This window comes from Gymnodraco acuticeps, unplaced genomic scaffold (assembly GCF_902827175.1).
Source record: "Gymnodraco acuticeps unplaced genomic scaffold, fGymAcu1.1, whole genome shotgun sequence".
Classification (NCBI taxonomy): domain Eukaryota; kingdom Metazoa; phylum Chordata; class Actinopteri; order Perciformes; family Bathydraconidae; genus Gymnodraco; species Gymnodraco acuticeps.
In genome coordinates this window covers 775,663-800,708 of record NW_022990889.1, presented here as the reverse complement: position 1 = coordinate 800,708, position 25,046 = coordinate 775,663, and the positions used below count along the sequence as shown (strand labels likewise).

General features: G+C 40.8%; 1 protein-coding gene across 5 annotated transcripts in view; it reads right to left on the bottom strand.

Moving 5' to 3' along the window:
* mef2aa (myocyte enhancer factor 2aa) overlaps positions 1-25,046 on the bottom strand; it is a 58,539-nt gene that overhangs the window by 5,658 nt on the left and 27,835 nt on the right. For 3 of the 5 annotated variants that reach the window (XM_034233684.1, XM_034233688.1, XM_034233685.1), the window contains 3 exons: positions 12,211-12,345; positions 10,602-10,815; positions 1,341-1,525 (listed from right to left, as the gene is read on the bottom strand). In XM_034233684.1, the coding sequence (XP_034089575.1) occupies positions 1,341-1,525; positions 10,602-10,815; positions 12,211-12,345 (534 nt within the window). Of the gene's footprint in view, positions 1-1,340; positions 1,526-10,601; positions 10,816-12,210; positions 12,346-12,412; positions 12,545-25,046 lie in introns of all 5 variants that reach the window. The other 2 variants (XM_034233687.1, XM_034233689.1) reach the window with 1 other exon arrangement.

The window sequence follows — 25,046 nt, the reverse complement described above, 5'->3', positions numbered from 1 at the left end:
CTGGAAAATAGCAACGGCTATCTAGATTTTACAGTAAAAGGGACATTACGGAATTTAAAAGAGTGGATGACTTCTGCAGTCATATTGAATTTCGACATTTTATGTCCGTTGTTTTATTCTTAACTGAACCATATTTTCCAAAGCATTGGCCAGAATGTAACCTGTCTTGATCTTGTGATAATGAAGAAGAAGAAGCAGACAAATTCCGAACAGAATTAAGAACAGAGAGTAAATAATTGTTATATATATTGACCGACACGAACATAACTCTGAATGTGAAACTGCAATCATCTCATAGTCATCAGAAATAACATGAAGTAACTTCACTGGTACCAACAATGACTGCATGATACTTAGCAGAGTATTTCAAATCCTCTCTTTTCTGAGAGAGCAACCAGCGGCCCATCTTCCATCTTCTTTGTGCTGTGGGACATTCTGCGACCAGGCCGGGTCTGTCTTAATACCCACACTCAATCAATAGCGGCAGGAAGACACGACAAGGGCGACAAGATATTATCTGGCTCACACCCTGGGCCCCTGATTAAGTCTTCATCTACACTCTGTCACACTGAGATGTGATTAATTTAATACCATTATGGCCTAATGACAGGCTGTCTGGAGACCTGCCACAGCCTCTACCACTCCAACAGAGCCTTCCTCCCACCACCGCCTAACCTGTTTCAGACCTCTTACAACACTTCCTGTCCTGCTCCGCTGATTCCACATGCCGACATGGTAACACACAGTTGTTTAAAAACTGCTCCAGGCTATGTTCTGCAAAAGGAGGAGCACCCACAGTAACCCTTGGTTTATTTACCAAACACAATAATTTTCCTGGAGTGGCTCCTGTTGCTGACAACATCAGCAACTCGCAATGTTGAAAATAGAATATTTGCTGGCCACAGGCTGAAAAAATCCCCATGTAATATTTTTTGCTTCATGTTGATTTATGACCAGGAGAATTTAGCCTCAGGTGTTCGCTGTGGTCAGAGCTCTCTGCACCTTCATTAATATAATTAGAGAAAGCCTCTTAAATGTGAATAATTGAGTGCGAGTTATGACACCTGGGCTGCAGATTCTTGGCTCTGCCCACATGTTAATAGAGGGAGTATGCAGCACAATAATAACGCTGCACAATGAGTCCCAGTTGGTAGATAAACACAGTCTTTTGAATGCTATATCGATGTGATAATGTCAAAAATAGTTGTGGCAAAATCCCAGCAAGATTGTTCTATGAAAGTCTGGATGGCACTGAACAAAGCTCTGGTCTGCCCTGCAGCAGAGGTACTTAAAGACCCTTTAGCTGGTGATGCTTGTGTGCAGTGGAGTGCTGTACTCACCAGTGGGGGCATCATCCCTTTGCTAGACGGAGGGATAACAACCCTAAGGTCTGGCTTACGGCCTCCCATTCCCATGTTCCCTCCGGGGGGTGGTGGAGACTTGGTGGGCATGACTTTACCCAGGCCATTGCCGCTGGGTGAGCTGTGGATGCCCGGAGAACCCCTGGAGTTCACAAAACCGTTCCCTGCAGAGGTGCACAGCAACAGAAACACATCATCAAACCACAGACTGTGACTGACAACACTCCCAGTCATCAAGAAAGCTCTCACACAGCGCTGTTTCGCAGCCTGCTGCAGCACGCAGCGTTAAGTGTTTCCAACCCTCTGGGAAGTTTTAATAGACTTGGATAATTATCCTGCACATTTACAAAAATAAAATGTCCATTTCAAAATTGATGAGCCTTTTATTTTTATTGTGAATGATTAAATCAAAGTCAATTCTTTCTTCATCTTGGGATGAGGAGCAGTTCACTGACAAATGTACTGTGACTGCTTAAAAGAAATAGATGAAGCCATTACAGTTGAATAAAAAAACAGTAAAAGATCGCTTGATGTTGTTTTTGTACATGGTGCACACAAACAATAGCAAAGTGTTACAATCTTCCTCCCACATTCACACCTAAATGTTGGTGGCATGTCATTGTCATTAGTCATTTCCTTCTTCTTTCTTTTTTAAGCGTCACACTCGCTGGACAACCATCCCCTTTAAAGGGTAACAATTATACACACTGTAACATATACCGTATGTTTTATATTTTTGTAACACAATATAGATGTCTTTTTTTAAATACTCTGCATTTGGCTTATTCTAAATTATATGAAATGTATCTCCAGAATACCAGCACAAAGAAAATCTGCTTCTACAGTATGTGTCTAAGTACATTTGCGACAAACCTGACACATTTGAGAATAGAATGAATAATAAGGAAAAATAATTAATTCAAAAAACACATCTACAGTGGCAAAAAATAAACTTTAAACTAGCTTCATATAGTATTTGTATTATAAAAAAATACATTTTCCATATATTTTTCCTGACCTTCAGTACCCTTTTATAAATTGCAACAAACTGTATCACTCATTTGAACAACATAGATGTTGCAAACTTTATTAAAGCACTGAAATGTTGTGAAAAAATAAGTGAACAAAAGCGATGTGTCATGTATGCTTGACATTTATATAATTTATCACATCTGAGTTAAAGTTTCAACCATAAACCTTTACTATAAATACATGTCGAAATCCTGTGAACAAGGGGAAGAAAGAATAAATGTTGTGTAGCACTGCATCAATAGATCAGTAGCACTTCAACATGTTGACTCTATTGTGTTCAGTGTATCCCAGTGAAACACAGTGTGTGCACAATGAGTAGGCTCTTGTGTATGAACATAATGGAACAATAGCCCCTCTGACTGCAGATAAGGACAGTAACAATTCAGGGTCAAATAAACAGTTATGAAGCCGACAATTGTATCTTACAGCTGAATCAACAGTGTACAAGCAGCTATCAGCGTCAGTTCTGGCTTTGATCATACAACACTTGGCTGCAGCAAGAACACAATGTTTACAGAATTAGCGGAGTAAATGTCCAAGGCCCTAAAAATAGCAAACCTGATTAAAAGCAGTGAAGATGTCATTCAGTGCGAATTATATATTAGCGCAAATAGAGCTTTGCAAGTGAAAATGTTCTGATAAAAATCACTGATGCTCCGATCGCCAATTTTGGGGCCGATCGCCGGAATCAGTATCGGCCGATACCGATCGCCGATCCGATCGAGTGGGCGGGGCCTATGGGGATCTTCCATTTAAAGTGATGTTTACAACTCAGTTAATGGGGCTCATTCACTGGCGCTCATACTTGCCAACCCTCTCGATTTTCGCGGGAGACTCCCGATTTCATTGCCCTCTCCCGGTTTCCTCCAGGGGTCATATTTCTCCCGCATTTCTCCCGATTTCTGACAAAATCAGATTTACTCAGGACTGTTTCCACTCAGACTTTAATACAGCTACACCAGTGTTTCTCAAACTTTTTCACACCAAGGACCACTTAACCAATAAAAAAACACTCGCGGACCACCTAACTCCACAAATATCCAAAATCGCATCGTTTTTCTAGAACAGATTACAAATCGCCTGAAAATGGTACAAACAAGTGGCAGCAAATGGGATGAAGGTGTTGCGCTGGGCTATATCATGCAATCAAAAGTGAAACTTTAGCGCGCTCAATTGCGGAGATATTCCCGCGACAATGCGGAAAACTTAAATGTATTTATTTATTTCAAATGTGAAATGTTACCAATATACTCGCGGACCACTAGGGGGCGCTCACGGACCACCAGTGATCCGCGGACCACACTTTGAGAAGCACTGAGCTACACCATTGTTTGGTTTCCATGGTAACGCGAGACGCGTTTGACGCTTTTGGGTTTAGTAGCGCGCACAACTGAAAGTCTGAGAGGGTGAGGCAGATAGTCACAGAAAACAGAACAAGAATGACAACTACTCTACTCTCTTTCCTGCCCACATTATGCTCCATCAAGGATGGTGCTACAGGCCGCAAGGCATTGCACTTAGAACTACAATAAGCATGTTAATGTTAATCTAACAGCTCCGGCGATCCACTAGCACCCCCCCCCCCATTTTCCATTTTGAAATGCTCCCGATTTCTGAGGTCTCAAGGTTGGCAAGTATGCTGGCGCTTCCACAAACAACAACCAACATAATTATTACATTCAAATGAAGTAGGCCTACATTATTCAAGTTTACATTAACTTTGGATAATAACACCGGAGAAATGAGCGGAAGCGCTCTCTTTTCCTCTCTCCCTCTCTCATGCGATCGGCTCTCGCGATCGGCATTATTAGAGCGCACCGATCGATCGGCAGAGAGTGAGTATCGGCCGATATCGATCAGCGTCCGATCGATTGGAGAATCCCTAAAAATCAGTGAGCTGTGATAGTGTACTTGTAACAGAGATTCTGAGGAAAATATTAAAGAGTGTCATAGCAGAAAAAAACACAGTTAAAACTTATAGCATTAACAAAGGCTTAAAAATGAAAAAGGCATCAAGTTGGTCACTAATAATTGGCCCATTCCACTTCAAAACACCATTGTATATCGAACAACAAAGATATAACAACACATCCCTATTACTTTATATTTTTGTACCTGAAATGAACATATACTTTATTGCCAAGAAAAGTAACAGGCTTTGAGTGTACCCTGAAAAGGGGCTTTTTCCGTTCTCTTTTGTGTAGCTGCTTCCTGGCAATTTATTTATTCAATCAAATACACTTGTGTCAGCTTCCCACTAGCATTGTTTATTGTCCTTTATACTGTTTTTCCAAAGAAATGTTACTATAATAGAGGCAAGGATAATAAATGTCTAAAATATGAATTTGTTAAGAAAAGCTGTTGCTGTTGTTGTACAATTATAACATATAGGCTATTGGTATAAAATGAATGAATGCATTTTTTTTCACTCAAACTGTTTCTGTTACCATTTCAAGATATCTTTGTTCACTTGTATACCGACATATGCTGGGATGATAACAACTTGACACATTGCTAGTGCATCATCAGGCAAAGACAGACAGAACTCAGTGTGGTGTTCACTGCCTTTTTTTAATGTTGGGTTAACCAACCTGAGTTGCATTTGTTGTAACTTCTTCTGATTAGGACTTCAGATGTCTGATGATTAATAATTCCCACACTTGTTTCAAATAAATGCCAAGAAGGGAACACATGTCTGAACAACTCGGACCACAAAGATCATTTTGAGCCAACGTAACAGCCACAAGTTAAGACCCAGCCTTCAAGCAGGGACATTTCAGGTTTTCTTCTAAAGTCTATCCTCACTCCATACTCAGACTTCTGTAATGGCTTGGTTCGGCCAATAAATCATCTGACTGAAACCTGTGCATGTGGAAGGCTGTTTGGTTTCTGTTCATTGTTCTGAATTATTAACACGGTCTGAGAAGGGGACTTACATAAGGCCTTGTGTTTACAACTGAGACATTCAGTTTTCATTTGAAGTCCAGCGAAATAAAACAGAGAGACTTGAGCTCAATATCCCACGTGCGTGAGGTTCAGGAAAAGAGAAAATGTCTTGATAAATGAAAAGGAATAATAGATGTGAATCAAGGTCTCCAAAAACACTTTTCTAATAATAGATTCCATACAGTTGTGTTGTTGTGTCTCAGAAAACTACGAGCAGAGTAGTGACTAGTTAAACCTAAAGGCACAAGGCTATCAGGTTAATAATTGTTCTTGTTTTTTTGTTTTTGACAGCATTATTCTCCAATTTTGAATGCATGTATAACCTTTAATCACCCGCCAATAAAAAAACAAAAACTGAAATTTGCACCAGAACAAACTAGGTGCAGCTTCATATCATTTATTCCATTACCCAATATTTTCTGCTGATTAAACAAATGTGCAATGGCACTGTGTTTCAATAGCTTGTAATGCTGTGTTGTGCAGCTTGCAGACTTAAATTCTCTCCGATCACAACAACTTTGATTTTGTATGCTCACCAGTCTAGAACTACAGACATAAATAGATTGTTTTTGAAGGCGCAGTAGCTGTAGAACACTTTTTTTAACCAAAGAGTAGACTACAACAATAACAGATGGCTGGTAATTATTTTTGTTTGCTAGAGAAAACCTCTTTTATCAACATGTGTGTTCTTGCAAGTCAGGCTATTTTCATATTCACCTAATAAGTAAAGAATAACTCTTCCAGATCCCAATATGAGATCCCTTTTATAAAAAAAATCCAGGGTTTTTGGCCTTGAACGTTCTCTCTGGTGATACTGAAGAAGAAGAGAGAGAAGATATCACACTAATCCATCTGGCCACTGCTGTGGTCAAAGCTGCTACTTGTGAACAATCTGAGCTATGTCAGGAATGGTCATCTGACAGCAGGGCTTGGAGAGGTTTCTTCACCCTGTACTATCTGCTGTTCTACACTCTTGGTATAAACAACAGCTGCAGCATGCTCACTCTGTGCCAAACGCTGACGCCCCCTGGCAGAGGACCCTGACTCTACACAACCTGGGTACCACACCCTAAACTTATACCCAGCAACCTCTTGAAATGTTATAAACTGATCCAAAGTGCTATGCATACCTTCTAAGCAATACCTAGCCAAATACCCCATTGCAAGCCTATATTCTAGAGGTTGTCCCCTTGCTATGAACGTCAAATATCGTACAATTTTGAAACACTATATTGCATTTTGTTAGAAATACTATATGGAGTGCAGCGAGCTTAGTGATAGGGAAGGAGTTAAACTCCACCTGCTTTCGCCTCTCACACAGCACATTGCAGCCATGACAAGCTGTCCGGTCATTGTGTACCGAGGACTTAGTGGGGTGTCATGGCCCGAATACCTAAAGGGTTATGCTGGTCTAGGCATCTTACAGACCCGCTCCAGCCTTATAAGGGCTGCCTGAGTAGTGGGGCAAAACAGATGCACCTGTCAATAGAGGGAAGGAAACAGGATGAGGGAGGGCTCCATAGAGGTGACAAGTTTAAAGGAAACGCTGCGTTTATTTACCTGCCAAAGTCAGTCGGACAGCTAATTGCCTCAACTGGTTGTACTCACACAAACACCACACTGTGTGAATGCTGCTGAGCCATTACTCACACATGCATGTACAGTAACAAGCATAACATACATTTCCTCTGTTGAGAGGAACAATACTTGTATTCCCTTTGCATGCAGTGAAAATATAGTCGGTCAAAGGCACTATCAGTCAATGACAGTGACAACCATCTTGAAGCAATCACAGATGGATATGCAACTATCCAGCTCGCGTGCTAAGCAGGAGGCCAATTGGGCAGAGCTACAGAGAGCTAATGAATCTCTCCGGGAGGACTTACCCGCTGGGCCGGGGCCCACACCACTTGGCACTGAAAGGTCTGTGTACCACCTAATGAGATGCACAGAGTGATATGATTAACCATCTGCATCCTTCTGCAAGCTAGCAGAGCATGTGATGGAGATGCCAGACCAGACATGAACATTTCATGTAGATCTATCTTCACAGCTCACGAAAGGGAGGCGTGTGCTCTCGCCAGTGTCCTCATGGTGGGGACATTTTCAATTTATGATTAAAGAGAGCAACATTAAGCCGTATTCAGCATGGTGTTTTGTTATGTTTATAAAGTTGGAAGTGATGATTGCAGAATTCCACAATGAAGAAGCACCTGCTGCAACGATAAATTATTCTATTTTTGAATCTACTGGATCCTCTCATTGAAGTTCTAACAAGTAGAAACCATCATTATCTAGCACACAACAGCAGGTCTGCCACGTGAGCCTTGGACACAGACTTTATAAAAGAAGGGTCTGAAAAGTGAAGCCAATGCAGGATTGCCCTAAACCTGTATTCTTTCTCATTTACAACTGGGGACAAATCCACTAGTAGTCCATAAGAAAAATAACTCTACTTGTAATTTGATTTATAATCTGAGTAAACTCATTTATAAGATTTAGATTCAATAGCTAGTTACTGTGTTCTTTAAAAACAACATGTTCATTTCGTAAACCCATTTCCCATTTAGAGTAAAATACACGATTAAGCAGGGTATGGTTATGGGATGTCTACATTGTGATTAAAAAAGAAAGAGGTGCAACATTTGCCGGGCTTCAACATCTTATCCAAATATGCCACTTCTGGGTGATGTCACATTGGCTACCACTTATATGGGCCGGGGCACTTTATTTTTTAGCTTTTTATAAAGGCTGATCCGAAATGAATCATAACAAACAAAAATAATGCAAATAAAGCAGTGAATTATCAGGAACGAGTAGTTATCTCAAAATACAATCAATATGTAAACCCCCTGTGTATGAGTAGGTGTTGTCCAATTCTGGTATGTGGTTAATTTTGAATGAGGTATTTCACACCTTATTGCTTGCACCTCTATCTTGTATCAGTGTAGCTGCATCTTGCAAAAGCCATCTGGAATGACTTTGTCAAGCCTCTCATTCAAGAACTAGTGTACACTGACATTATTTTTCCACAACGCTGATACAGTAAAAGGTGTGATGATAAGCAATTAAGAGAGTGTAAAAATATAAATACATGACGCAAACAGCAGCTAAATGGTGCAGAGTGATATTATTGCTTGATCTGAGGCCCCTTGCATCCACATCCATCTTGAAAAAAAAAAAGAGGAAAAACCAGAGGGAGAAGCAAGAGAAACAACTAGCCTGGCTCCAACTAAAGTTATTTCTTGGCTGGATAAAGTATCTCCAGTAGTTTTACCGTTGATGTGAAGTTGCCAGGAGACCAGCATAGACTCTGAGAGACGTGCCCGATACACATATTAACTGTAGTTCATCCAAAAATATTTAAGAACAGTACAGCATGTTATCCCATCAAAGCCCATTTTCATAATTTCTTGTTTCAAACAAACAAGATATAATGTGGAGCAGTTAGTCATTGTTTTTGTTTGGAGACAACCAGGCTAGCTGTTTCCCCCTGCTTTGAGACTGGAGCCACACGAGAACGGTAACGCAAACGAACCGAATTTGATATCAAAAAAGTCTTCCATCCACACGCAATAGGCACCAGAAACGGGTCCGTTCACACGGGTCCGTTCACACGAGACCGCTCGAAAGCGCTGGGGACGCTGTAAGTGGCCTGTAAGTGGTGGCCTGTAAGTGGCGCTGTACTTCTGCCACAAAATACACCAAAAGCAGCGAAGAAGACTTCCCGCGCATGGTGGCCATGGTTGCCCTTCTGTTTATTCTCCGCGGTGGACGCTCTGGCTCTTTTTCTCCCTCCCCGAGGCAAGCGTGTGCTCCTGCTGTAAATCTCTCCGGTAGTCCACCAGCAGATGAAAAACACCCACATCTCCGCCTCTTCCAAGGGAGAGTTTCCGTTTTTTCGCCGGTCAACATGTCAGTTAAAGTTTAAATCTTCGGGACACAATTAGAAAAGTGCCGGTCAGAGGTCTTCTTTGTTATTTATTGAGCTTTAAAACAAATTGATAACGACTCTATATAATAATATAAGAATAATAAATGGAGCCTCTCTTTTCCTCCCCCTCTTCTGACAGCCCAGCAGCTGATCTCTGAGCAGAAGAGGTGGGGAGAGGCGGGGCTATTACTTCATCGTTATCAGAACATAATAATAATACATGAGACCTGTATATCGCTTTTCTAGAAACTCAAAGACGCTTTGACAGAGAATAAAAAATAATTTAAAAAAACACAAAAAACAAAGAAAAATACAAAAAGAGATAAACAAAACAGAAAATAGGGTGGGGGTGGTCAGTGGTTGAATGTAGTGTTGGGTTTTGAGTGATGTTTTGAGTGATGTTTTGAATGCGGTGAGCGAGGAAGAATCTCTGATGGATTGGGGTAGTGAGTTCCAGAGGGTGGGTGCAGCAACGGACTTGAGGTTGGTCCAGGTAGGGGGGGACAGGAGGTTGGCAGCAGCAGAGCGGAGGGAGCGAGTGGGAGTGTGTCTGTGGAGGAGGTCAGTCAGGTAGGATGGGGCCAGGTTATGGAGGGCTTTGTATGTCATTAGGAGGATTTTGTACTTAATTCTCTGGGGGATGGGGAGCCAGTGGAGCTTGATGAGGACGGGTGTAATGTGTTCATGGATTCGGGTGTGGGTGAGTAGACGGGCGACGGAGTTCTGGATGTATTGAAGTTTGTTGAGGATTATTGCAGGTGAACCATAGAGGAGGCTGTTGCAATAGTCCAGACGGGAGGTGATGAAGGCCTGGATGAGGGTTTCTGCAGCAGTGGGGGAGAGGGATGGACGTAGACGGGCGATGTTTTTGAGGTGGAAGAAGTGAGTGAGAAAAATGATCGTATATGGCGTAGACACGGAGCCGTTTGGCCCCCCAGAGCATTGCGTCCCCAGATCTACCCACCTTGGGAACCGTTATCGTTATCTGCGTTTCCCCTATCGGCCTCGTGTGGCTGAACCGTCTATGATAGAGAACTGTAGCGGATACGACCGTTACCGTTCTGGTGTGGCTGCAGCCTTAGTGTTTATGCTAAGCTAGGCTGATAAGATAAGATAGAATCTTATCTTAATGACTTCCATCAGTTTCTCATCAGAACTGTCAAATTGTTCCAACAAAAAATGTATGTCAGCAGAATTATAACAATAATATACTGTAATCACATACTATACTCACAAAGGGGCTTTAATCAACTAAATAAATCCTGCTCTGAGTGTTCTGCATCCTTTGTGCACCACTTTGACCAATTAACTGGGGTTTTTGTACTAACCTGCACTGGTGGGCCTCTGGGGTCCTCCACTGGAGCCCACATTCCTGTGCATAGAGGCCTGTGGAGGGGACAGCATCCCACTGTCACTGAGAGAGGCCGCGGCGGCCGCCAGCGCCTGGCTGCCCAGAGTCCCTCCTGTCTGGTACATGGCATTATGATTGGACACAGGCACTGCCACATGCATGGAGAAGTTCTGCTGAGGCAATGCTGTGGGCTACAAGAGGGAGACAAACACACGCAGAGGTTTACAGATAAACACACTCAAGACCAAGTCTAATGATGAGTCTGATGGGTCAGTGATTGTCATGGCATCATTAACAGAGAGCCACCCTTGAGAGTTTGCTTTAATAAACAAGGACGTACTGTGCATTTCAAACTTGACTGTTTCTTCATCACAAAATGTTTTAAGACACTTTATACCCAACATGAGGGCTATTGGGTAACACCATAAGATCATCACAAAAGTTTATTCTGATTTACATCATACATTAAGTATACACACAAGTCTTCAGTATAACACAACACACAATCACAAAAATCACAAAAAAACATGCGCTCAGGTGATCACTTTGGCATTGCAGCAGTCAGCACTACAGACGTACTTTCACCTTTTCAAACACCACTGTGTTACGTGTTTCTCAGCACAGCAGAGAGGGATGGCAGGGATTCACAACTACAAGAATCGTGACTCACTTGCATTTACCTAAAAAGTGCTGACTGTGCAAAGCTTAAGTGAGAATGACAGGTGGCGGTGAGAACGTTTCATCATAGCATTATCCAGTGAGCCGGTCGGGTGTTATCATTAGTTTGTTAATGGCAATGTGATGCTCTTCATGTCAGGAAAATAGAGAAAACGACTGCTAAGTAAGCACTATTTTCTTGCACTGTTCTAATATTGTCCCGCATGATAAGATCACAAAAGATTTGTGGTAATTTAAAGTGTGAGCCAGTGTGGTATTTGATGAAGGAGAGGGAAGATGCTAAATGATAGCGTAGTGTTAGTGTGCTCTGGGAACACTTTAATGCTGGAGCCATTCAGGAGTAAGATTTATTTTATGCTATAAGGCATCTAAAGAGAGGTAATAGAAGGATTATAAAGGGGACATTTCAAACATTACATTATCAAGGAACTGTTAACGTTTTTCTAGCTTGTTTTCGGTTATGCCTGTCACTTGTAAAAATATAAATTAGGTTGGAGAAAAAACCTTATATCATAGAACCTGCATAGCCTTATGATAAATACTCATGACAAGTGAGTAAGTATTTATTGTACATTCCTAATGGTTCTAAATAGCAACTGCTGTTTGATTTATGATAACATGACTATGATACTAGGGTGTAATCTTTCCAGCAGAAGCATGCAACATTTCACCTGTTCACATGAAATGTGATCTTATCAGGGTGTGCCAAAATATCAGTTGCAAAACAAATCATCATAAGAAACAAATGCACACCCAGTGAAGGGGCATTAATATTAAGCTAGAGTAGTTCTGAAAGGAGTTGACAGAGGTTCTGGGAGTAACAAAAAGAGGAAAAAGTTAAATGAAAAAAGAGTGAAAATCCTTTGTGCCACAAAGCCAAGCAAAAACGTTGCATTTACAGTACTTACGATTTTATGATTTCTCATCATATTATCAAACTCCTCATTAATTTTTTTATACTTTTCTTCTGTGTGAGGAGTGAGGACATATGAGGCATCGGGGTCCGGGCTATCACAACCTCTGTGTTCTTTCTTGTTTAGCGCCTGTAGTGAACATCAACATAAAGACAGGAATCAACACAAAACAGCAAGGGACAAAGGAAGTACTTACACCACAGCGCTTGTACATTAAATCACTCTCTTCGTTTAGTTTGCCGAAATGGTCGTCCATGAGGGGGCTGTGCCCAAAACAGTCTTCAGGATCAGGACTAGCACAGTCATTATGGCCTTTGTTTCTCAATTTCTGAAAGGAAATTGCACAATTTCAAGAAACAATATAATACTAGTGTTTTTTCTTACCTTATATACATATACATCTCTACTGAAAAAGTATATATCAAACATGTACAACATTAAACATCTACTGTACATTGCCCTTTCATTTCTTTCATGTGTTACATTAAACCATAAACAGCTGATATACAAATGCAAGGTTAAAATGTAGTTCAATACTGTGCGCCAAGGGTAAACTGAATTATCCTTTCACCCTTCAAAAGTGTTCAGAGAAACAAAATATTATCCTCCCCCCTTTTCCTCTATCTCTCTCTCTCCTTCTTCCCCCTCCCTATCTCTCCCTGTTCTTCCTTCTCTTGTGTCTCTGTGTCTTTGCATTTTTCATCATGTTTCAGTTATCATAAGCCACCCAGCTGGAAGAAAACCCTGCATAAGAAGATCCTACATCCGAGCACTTTAAGACTGCCCCAGCCTGTAATTCAGTATGGCTGTCACTCGTGGAATCCTATCAAACCTAATGCATGTGAAAAATAAAATGGATAATCAATGTGGTCAAAGATGCTTATTTGAGCGTGAAATTGAGCAATTATTGTAAAAGCAAAGCACTCATAAGTGCATAGGATGGTGTGTGGTGGTGTTATAAAGTGTCTATTCTTACTTCAAGAAAATCACATCATAAAACTAAACAAATAAATGCAACGCTGTCCCTTTTTGCTCACTTTCTTAGAGGCTGTTCTCTGCTCCTCATCACAGCTCTGAATAGCGGTGTTAACAAGACTTGCTGACAGCATGTGACAGCATGTGATATCAAGACAGTGTACATCAAAACATGATTTATGTGTGGCTCTCGAGGTGCCTCTATCAGACTGCTGCAGGTCCACAGCAGCGCCCTGCCCTGTCTGTGGGCTGCCACGGAGGCCTCATGTCTACAGGAAGGTCACCGACTCCTGTGGATTCTGGGGTCAGAGTGTGAGCAAGAGGAGAGGAACCCACACACTAATGAGACCTTACTCTCTGTCTCTGCTCTTCACGCAAGAAAGTGGAAAATGTGTGTGTGAAAGAATGGCTATATGAGTAGGAGTGTGTGTGGTGCATATGTGCAATATGTGTGTGCGGAGAGGGGGGAGGTGTATTTCTACAGCTGCTACATCCTCTGACAGCGATGTGACAGTACGTTTAGGTCTATGCCAAGACAATGCGGCTAACCCCGTGCTGCTCACCACAACCTCAGTGTAAGTTACATTTCCTAAAACCTATACTAAGGCATGCGTAATATCATTGCTCATTATGATGCTTAATTTCACATTTCTCACTTAAACCACTAGCCTTCACATGTTTTTAAGGGAAGTACATGGGGGCACAAAGACGATTTGAATCTACAAGAAATTAGACGAGGTGCACAGAAATAAGGAAGTTCAGAAAAGCACCCAGAATTCTTCAAACACAAGTGTCCACAATGCTAAAGGGAAACAGAGAGAGAGAGAAAAAGAGAAAAAGATAGAGAGAGAGAGGGAGAGAAACGTTCTCTGGATAATGAATGACCAGCACTGTACCACAGATGCATTACTGTTTGGTGCGGTACAGAGCAGTGGCATTCTTCTCATTCTACGAAAACGCCTTGCTGCTTCATTTCCTGTTTACTGAACGAACCCTCTTTAGTTAGGGTCCTGAAAGGCCTGTGTTTAGTGGGGTTAAACTATGCACTTTCTCCACCACTGAGCCAAAGATCTGATCTCAACCTGCACATTTTGGTTCCAACCTGCTCATTATGGGAATATCTTGGTTGGGCTGGTCGGGCACGGCTGCGTGAGTCGGGCAGGGCTGCTCTACTTTCACAACAAGCCTGGCCAGCCTTCGGTACGCCACACCCACTGGCCCAAGCCATTTAGGGAGGGGTTGCAGCACAGTGGGTGAGCGGGAACCAGAGAGCAGCAGACAAGGGCAGGCAGCAACCAGATCTGTTCCATTACACATCACTACAATTCATATCGTCTTCAAAAAGATACAGTGAAGGTGTGTTTGTCGTATATTAAGAGGTATTTATCTCTATGGCGTCCTATAACATTTAAGGCTTTGGAATGCATGGCTGTAATACTTTGTTAAATTACTTGGAATGTTTTGGGCGCCCCACAGACACTGCCCACTGCTTTCAGTAAATGGATCACTAAATTAGCACATGGCCAAACAGGTGTCTCTCTTTCAAACACCTGTCAAGACCTGGCTCCCCACACTGTCCAATCAGAGGCAGCCGCGCAGAGATATGGCCGTAGAAGGGACCACATGGAGCCCTAAAGGCCACCCGACCCGAGATCAACTTTGCTCTTACATCTCAATGCGGCAGACTGCTCCAGACACTACAATGTTCTGACCTAGAAAAAGCTGAAAAACCTACGGGACAATCAGGATGCAAGAAAGAAAAGATAGCTTATTTTTGCATTGTGAATAGCTTGATATAAAGCCGGTTCAAATGGCCTTTTTACGATGTTGAATCAAATTGTCTGGTTTGTAACTTGGAAAGCCAAGTTGGCTGGATGTGAATACAGCTGAGGTTGGGATTTTCAGTAGCATTTCTAATGAAAGATATGTGCTGTTTGTTGCGAGAGGAGGGCTGGAAGGAGTATGGACAAGGGAACTTGTGTAATCTATTCACAGTGTCCTGAGAGGCTCACAAAGATGAGAGGGAACGAGGCCAGCTGCTATTTTCTCACAGCAGTCCAAACCTGTATTGATAGAAATTTGGCACTTCAAATAAAAATGAGACTGTGAGTGGCTGACGTCAAACCAACTGGGCACCATTGTCTGTGTGTGCATGTGTATGTGTGTCTGTCAGTTTGCTTGTGTGTTACTTGAACTTCTTTTAAAAAAACATTTCCGTTGCAGGGGTCCTTGAAGCTTCCTTATACTGACGAAAACATCTAACCGTCATCTCCACCTGAGGCCTGACTATTAACCTAGCTGTAACCAAGGGGAACATTCAGCTCAGTAATTGCCTCTCCAGATTTGAACTATATGTTCAGAGCACAAGGCTATAGTGTGCTATGAAAAGCAACCTGGCATGCCAATCTGATTTAATATCTATGTGAATTACTTTTTTGATGGCATTCTTCCCAAAAATTACATTAATCACTGCTATTAAAATAAAGAAGATTGCTTTGCCTGCTCAATTCTGGACCTTACATTTACTTTCAGGCTCCATATTCAGCTTTTGTATTGGAAAATGTAAGCACTATTCCTTGGAATAAAAATAAAACTAAAACCATTGCATAAGCCACCTACATCACCTGTTTCTTGAGAAGTACTTTCAGTGAAATGGGTCCAAACTGCGTACTGTGCTGCTGCGAGTCTTGGAAAACAATTTCACTTGGATGTTCTCTCTTGTGTCAAGAGAGCTTTCTGCATTTAACTTATTCATGTACTGTACAGTACTGTACGTGAATAGAAGGCAGGGTGAAAGGAGAAAGATAGTGGTTCGGTATAAAAGCTGAACTTCAAAATTGTGGGGGAGATGGCTGAAAGGAGAGCATGAAGAGGCTGTTTCTTCCATTGTGCCTGAATCACAACAGCTTTCACTTACAGTAGCTCTCACTATAGAGCACCATCTGACCTATGACTGCTCTGATTACAGGCCCCTTTAACAGCAAGACAGTTTGTGATGTAACGGCGAAACCGCAGGAAAATTACACAAAATTCTCCAAAAGTGGAGCGCAACATGAATGTTTAATACATGCTATGTTTATTCCAGCCGTCCGTAAAGTACACAGAGGCTGTGTTTTAACCACTGGTTGTGCTGCAGCCCTTCTTGGTCTCATTGCAGCCCGGTCTCCCAGTCTCTCGCCCTGCAGTGCTTTGAATTGGCCCTTGTGCCCGTCGCTACACTAAGCAAGGTAGCGTGCTAATCCTCATGACATCACCATTGTGTCCAGGCCGTTCCATCTAATGTGCTTATCAAAGGGCTTCTTTGAGTGTGAACGTACTAGGAAATCAGCATGGGGAGGCGGCTGATAGGAAGGCTTTTATCTCCTGAGGAATATCTCTGCTCTTATATAACATCTTAAGGGACTTTCTCTACCATCATGTTCACTTTTCCCCTGTGGTGATGTAGTCTTCACTTGAGGGGAATAAAAGCCTCTTTTGGTAGGTCTTTAGGCACTGCATGCCACGGCTCAGCACTACTGTAGGTTACAGTAATGTAGAAAGCCATCTTCTCTTTTGCCGTTTCCCACCACATATTGGGAGTTTGGAGTAAGGGGCTATAAGATAAGGAGACGTCTGTAATTCCCAGACATATCTTGTTTAATCTCATGACCATTACACATTAGTGGCTGATATGAGGATATGAGGCTGGATCCATGTCCTTCCTGTGGCTCACTCCATTGTCTAGTTACACAGTGGACAGGAAGAGCAGCGGGAGGCGGCAACTCGACCGTCTGTATTTTATTTGGATATTATTGTCTTCTAGCTGTATTTACATTGTGAGATTCAATCACACATGGCACTGGACGGACCACAATGAACTGAGGGCTCAAAGTACACCAGAGATATTTCTCCAAAGTGAGTCATACTCACTGAATCTAAACCAGCGAGCGATACATATAAGAACAAACTGATCATATTTTATATTGCATAAAGCCCATCCATTTGACTGAATATGAGACAACTGCTTTGCAGCGAGCAGAGTTATGTTCACTGACACTGTGGTGAATGACTGATGTGACAAAGTTATTAGCCGCCACAGTCAGAAAGGGAAGCGTCTCAATCAGCCAACTGCACATTTTCAGTATAAACAAGAGGGAACTCAATAACAAATTGAAGATAAAGGCAAACCAATTGTATCATTATCTACAGATTCAAAAGAACGAGAGCACAGTCTCTGTTCCCACTCCACATAAAGAAAAGGCAGCACAACACTGATCACAAGGAGTTATAATCCATAGAGAAACATTAACTTCCAGATTATTGAAAATCTTTCCAACCATTGCTGCTCACTGTCTCTCTGTCTTCCACTCTCTCTCGTTCTCTCTCTCTCTCTCTCTCTGGTCATTGAGTGGATCATTAGCTGTCAGGGCCCTTGAAACCATACCCCCAACCCTGAACTCCCATTCCTGCTCGCCTCTAAAATATTCATAAGGACAATTAGGAGTTCCGATAAGGCGAGTACGGAGGGCTGGGGGGCGTGCGGCAGAGAGGGCAGGATGTGCCAGCAGGACGTCTGTTCTGCAACACTCTATACCCAGACCACAGACCTGTCCTCATCAATCTGAGACACAGCAGCCTCCCTCTTTGCCCCCAGTCAGGCCAGGCAGTCAGGGGAAGGTGGCACGGTGCCAGCTAACCCCCAGTCCCCCCACCCCCCTAATCCCAGCAGGCTTTGCTCTGTCCTCGCCCCTGGGCTGGAGGGGTTGGCCGCACAGCACGCTCAGTGGGAGGAGGGGGGCACAAGGGCAAGCTGATTGTAGCACGAGCTAACTCACAGAAGCCGCTGTGCACGATAGCAAGGTCTCCTTTCAGCCGCTCAACCCGCAAGGTCATTGAAGAACACAGAGGGGGGGGGGGGGGACTCATGGCATGAGCTTCTAATGATCTTTAACATAACTAGTATCACTGTTGCTACGAACTGGATCAAACCAAATTAGGTCAGCTCAATGTTTGACCTATTTCATGTGGTTCGAACCACAGTTTATGACAGGTATGTGGTTTGAGCTGAGTTTTAGAAAGCGCATTGGTACATGCCGTCCAACACATTATTACTTCGGATGGGTAACACATGGTTATTTTTTCTCAAGTTAATTAGCTGTTACAATAGTATACTCTTTTCATTGCATTGCTTTTGTGTTACACCCTGCCCATCTCATGTTTAGCTATATTATAAATACAGTAAACCCACATTACTTTCAGGAATAACAACCAATATTACAGCAATTGGACAACAGAGAGAATCATAAGGACTCATTTATGTAAAGGCCAATATGAAACAACATGTTTTTCATTTAACCTAAATAAAAAAACGTGTCATTTTGGTAAAAGGCACAATGGCTTGTGGTCTTTTGTTATAGTGTCTATTTTTATTATCTGCTCTAAGGGACCCTTGAATTGAAATGAGACATACGCAATGTTGTTGAGAGAGTGGAAAAGAGCTCTGACGTCGGTGAAGTACGATATGTGCTAAAAGCAAATCTCTTAGTGGTAACCTGGTAACAAGCATCCCAAATCGGGGAAAGAATAAAACAGTGAGGTAATACTGTACATGATGTGTTCAAAATGAGCAGAAAACCATTACTTGATAATGGAGCAAGCAATTCAATGGATAACTGTTGAATACCCCTTAAGGACACATACCATATACCACTACATTTTGAAATCTCAAAGGCCATTTCTTGACCATCAGGAAATAATGACTGTGTATCTAATCCATACTAGAGGACATTGAGCATTTGTGAAATACTCACATGACCATTACCACAACTGTTTCATTTCACTCAGAAAACTACAAAAGAGGGCTGGTGACCCTTTTTCACTAAAAGCCCAAAGGAAAAGGAGTCCTTGTCCTACAAAAAGGGGCACTTTGAAACCCAGCATGTAGCTTGAAACAGAACCATTAATATTGCTTTACTTGCCGTGGTGAGAGAAGACTTTTCAGACAACTCTCCCCAGTAATGATGTTGTATAAGATAAGAGATGTTAAGATGGGATGCTGTATGTCAAGAGGAACATTATTACACATTAAATTGCCTGAAGAATTTACAAAACTAGGTCCCTAAATGTATTAAAAAAAAGCATGTAATGAAGTAATACGTGGCTCTCTGTTTTCTGTCAAACATTTGTGTGATATTTATTTTTAACTTGCTCTACTACAGTAGTCTGAAAATAGACCCTGGTGTTGTACGGACAGCCAGTGTTTGTTTTGACTAAAAACACAAGTTAACACTCGACACACAGGCCCAAAGGTTACATGACTGCTTGCAGGTGTTCAAAACACTATGCGCACAGGAAATAGGAAGTTGCTCATGTGTTTATAAGAGCCCCCAATGAAGAGGTGGTAGTAGGAGTACAGACACACATAAATGCCCCGTCGTCTCCCTTAAAAAAAAACGGATTCACTGATAGGCTTAGTTTTTATGTAGCAATATACATGAGATAAAGCAGAAACTATTCATAATGAGAAAGCAGGAGAATAATATCCATTATTTTAAATAAAATACTGAAGCTTTAGGTACAGTAATACCATCATAGTTATTAAAATCTGCAGCATTGTGTAATCTACCTAGACTCAAAATAAAAATATAGAAAATAATTGTAATATCACTCCAATAAATCACAGGAGGCCAAAAGTACACATTTTTTTGCAATATAAAAAATGGGCTGGCAGAAAATGTCACATACAGTATATTGAAAAGACCTGAAAAATCAACATCAACCCAATAAGTCTATGTCAACAGCAATGACATTTGATTTAGCTTTAAAATGATTTCTCATCACTGCTGCTGTGGGCTCTACGTGAAATATCAAAAAGGAGAATATAGTAATATATGATGATGGCATGGTGAAGAGAGAAACTGAAGCAGATAGATAATGGATAGGAGGTGGAGGTGGTGATAAAGAGTTGACATTAAAGTCACTGAACCAATATATTAATTTAGTTTAAACTTAAATCAAATGTATTATTACTTACACCTTTAAAGTGATACGGACCAGAAGAAGAGACCATCTATTCAAAGATTTTATATCTGATGTTTTATTGAAATATTAAAATGGAGCTCTAACTTCAGATTTTGTTGTCTCGTCTAAACAGCTGGTCTCCCTTTCTGCGCCACTGTAAATAGCCCGTCAAATTATAGATAATGATGTAGATAATTATATGCAAAAAATGAGCAATTTACCCGGTCAGACAATAAGAACTCATGGATATTTCCATCTACAATAATGAGTGTGATCCATATCACATAAAAATGTTTAATTTGTTTTCTATTCAATGTTTATAGAAATGGCGGTTCACTGCACTATAGAGAGAAAAAGAGAAAATGAAGCACTGGGAACACAAACAGGTTTCTCTGAATACCTGAAACTCTAACCAGAAACTCAAAGACAGTATTATAGATTTGACCATTTGCATTATTCTGTGTTGACTCCACATTAAGATAATAGGAGACATCAGATGTATAGCCATGAGATAACAATGTAAGTAGGAAGAGAAGACTTATAACACTGTTTTCCTTTTGACATATGGGCAAATACACAGAGCTGCCTTGTATAGATTTTGACTGTTAACATCAACACAGAGTAAGGTGGCCTCAAAAGTAGGTATTGAATTTCGTCTTTCTGTCACAAAGGAAGTGATGTCATTTAGTTTTCTGTCAACAGCATCGTCAGTTTCTACAGAATAAATTAAAAAAAGACATCAGACAATAGCATCAGAGGCACCAAACTGCTGCAGTATTAAGAAACAGCTACCTTCACTGGTCTCCAGATAATTATCAAAACTACAGTTCGGCTCAAACCCAATAACAATAACATGGGTGTAATTCCTGTAGTTATCCAACCAATATTATAAACATCCACTCAAGACATCTACTGGAGTGGTTAGCCCAAACACTGAATCTTGTAGATCATATATTTTTTAAACAAGCTTAAAATTCAAGGACAAAAAAGAAGAAGACGAAAAGTTCACAAAAAGAGCACAAATTCTAAAACTGCTGCAAAATGCTCAACCTAATTCAATTTTTGGAACTATGCACAATTCAATTCAATTCAATTCAAAACCTTTATTTATACAGATAAAACCCATTGAGATCATAGACCTCTTTTACAATGGTGACCTGCTTCAATTAGTTCCAAACATTAATACAAACATGACAGAAAACAAAGGACATTATATGATACTACAGTTTGTATACTAGTAGCATTTACAGACACCAATATTTTCTGATTGTATAGCGTCTATCCTAGCTTTAAAAACATGAAATGGAATCAATGATGATTTTATCAGCATTAAATCACATTATAACTGTCCCACACAACTAAGATTATATGTAATCATCAACAACAATGTATTCAACGTTTTAAAGAATTACTACTTTGTATGTGAGTGGGATAAATGACACATCTGTTTATGTGTACTGTAAAGTACTAGTAGGTCATTTGTTTTCCCAATGATAGTTAGATATACCTCATATAGAATGACGTAATACTGATGAATGTTTTTGAAAAACGATTCACAGATAGTTGGTTTGCAAAGATAGAGAAAACAAATATCTGGTGCACAGCTGTGTTACACTACAGCACAATAATTTAAAAACTGCCAAGAATAACAAACAGCTTGACGGGTAAATAATAATACAATTTCTTTACTACTTAATTTAATTACCGAAATCCATTTTGGTAGATATCTTTGTTGTTATACTTAAATTCATATACAATCAATGTGACAATGTGTTGGCAAATGTCATGCTAAATGTGTTTCATCGCCTCCATAGCTATTGCTGTGCTGTAATACTGTATATTGCATTAGAGAACATGGTGGCAGTGACAGTTTCCCTGTGTGCCAGCCGGAGCCTCATTTGACCGTCCTGTTTCTGAGCCACAATTATAAATACACACTCTGCTACTCAGAGCAGTCTCACCAGTGTGCTTTGATATTCAATGATCTACGCTTACTGTTAAAAAAAAACACAAACAAGACACGCACCACACTATCCTCGACAGACTTTGGAGTTGAAAGAGTACTGATCTACTTAATATTTGCATGGCTGGAGCTCATTTCTCACAGGAATATTTGATCACAAATGTTATTATTTAAAATGCAAATTATGTATTTGTTTCATGTTGATGTATCACAATGGGAATGCCAACACAAAAAAAGAAGCGTGAAAAAGTACTGTTTACAGATTCAGAGCCAGATTTGATCAAAAACATAGTTAGTTGCAGTAGTGTATGCAAGTATCTGTTTAATAAAGACATATCAACTTTTGAGTTGTCTTATTATGTACAAACTCGGAAGTACGTAATTGTCATTAAGTAAAAAAATATATCGCTATATAATTATAGCTTTTTAAATATATATATTTAATAGCTATCTATTTTTTTTAAAGAAATATGTGTTAAAGTATAGCTCCTTCATGGTTCAAATGAAATTCCATTATTCTCTTAATCAAATAAAGCATCTGATTTATTCAGTTTTGGACAGTTTTCTGTTCATTTTTCTTCTCATGCTCTTTCGTCTCTCTTCCCAGCCTCCATTTGCAGTGAGCCACCAGCAGGAGGATAATTGATCAATCATGCTAATTGAAGAGTCTGGACAGCTAGCCCACCATAGCAGATGTGCCAATTTGCATTCATTAAGATAGAAATGAGTCTTAATCACTGCTCAGCCTTTGATTGACAACATAAACATCCCCTGTTAAAACTCCTGGTGCCCATTCGCCCCACAGCACCGCAAGGGGTTCGTTCCATAACCAGAAATAACATGTATTTTTTAGCTGTAAGTCATCGAAAATGCACTCTTGAAGCACAGCGGCATGAGTTTCTCCATCGGTACACTAATGAATAAATAATAAAATATGAAGAATTATGGCAAATTCACCCCTTATTTGAGGTGAAGCTTTAGTCAATTTAAAATCTGCAAAGGGCAGTCGTGAAATTCATAAACAAAATAGCTTAATATGAAAACACAGGGTTTGACATTCAGTAATGGTCAAAATTAACATGTCCCATTGAACGATTAATACAGCCCCATTTATAACAACAGAGAGAGATCAGGAGATGAAGCCTAATGGAAATTACCTGATAATGTTATGCTCATTTCCCTTCACTGTAGAGATCTTGTGAGAGAAGACGTTTCTTCATAAATAGAGAGGGAATTGTCTGTTTTTCCCCAGTCACATTAACAATGGCCCCCATGCTTTGTTATGAGGAAGATAAACAGAATTTCCCTATGAATGATCTTAGGTTGTTTACTCCCACAAATCATCAGGGTAAAAAAAGTCAATGTTTTGCATACTGTATGGTGCAGTCCAGTTATTTACAATAACAAGGCATCGGTATTTGACCAACATTTCATTCTCAAATAAGGTTAAAGCCTATTCACAGCCCTGATTTTATAGGATTAAAGTTAAGTGTTGATTTAATGCCTCCAAACCTGATTAATCCTAATCTACACTATACACCTTAATTATGATAAATTGCTCAAAGAGAGGACAGATAAATGCTGAATGTTGCCTGTGAAGTTACTTTCTGATTTCAAGGTTTCTGCTGCAGACACAGGATCGCTCTGTGCACGGTGAACGGTGTGAGGTAATAGCGAACCATGAGCAAAATCTCATTAGCTTCACTAGCGGAGAGGGGAGGAAGAGTAAATATTATTAGATTAATCTAATGACTAACGGCAGCATTTGGATTTGTGGCATGAACTGAATTCAATAAGAAACACAATAGGAACAACACCATTAAACCTTGAGTCATGATAACTCTGCTCGGTTACAATAATACAACCTTATTGAAAAGCGTGTTTGTTTCCAGGGAGAAATGACTTCATGTCTTGATGAGTATGATCTTGAGTATTTTACGGTTCTGCATTACGAGGAGAAAGATACGGCAAATGAGACGCTCCAAAGACACATTTTTAAATCTGAGTGTTTTTTTAAGCACAAAGCAACCAGGAGTGAGCACTGTGATATGTTCCAATATGAATGTTTCCTACTTAAATAAGAGCCTCTAACAAAAACGCAAACATTGACATTCCACTTTACCATACCATTCATAACTGTCTAAAAAATGACACACAGGTTCACATCACAACAGCTCACATGTTGCCTGCAGTGCTGGTAAGGTTAAGACCATCAACACATGCAGACGCAAACAGTCCGCGAGCCAAGTTTGAGACAAAGTCCATAGCCCTCCACTGCGTTATCAAACTGTGGCCCAGGCATGCATCCATCTGTGGAAAACATGGCGACTGTTCTCCCACACTGCACAGCTCAACCTTTATCTACAGATGGTACTACTGAGCAGGAATGTGACCTTTGATTTAGTTTCGCACATGGAACAAGCTTCCCAATGAAAAGTTGGAAAGGCTTTTTCTGACCTCCCAAACCGGGAACAAATGAGCACATGATTGTTTGCATGGCAAAGATTGGTTTAACACAATTAAGACATTTAGATAAGTGTCCCGCGTAAGTGCCCTCATGTGAAGACCATTTCACTAGATAATCAGGTAGGGGTGGACTCTTGCCATCAATACAGAGGCATCGGCTCGTCCATGTGGTGTACAACAATCTGTGCAGCTGTGGACAAGAGCAAATGCTGAAAAACACTTTGCACCCAGATAGGATATTCTTAAAATATGATCAAATCACAGCCTTCACAGATTATCAACCACCTCCGACACTGGCTCCCTGGCCAAGTGAATAGCGGGGTTGTGTGGTGATGCTGTGAAGTGGACTGGGTTGGTTACTTCTGCTCTGCTTCCTCACTTCTGAACCTTGACCGCGTAGCCAACAGGCAGAGGGAGATCTGCACAT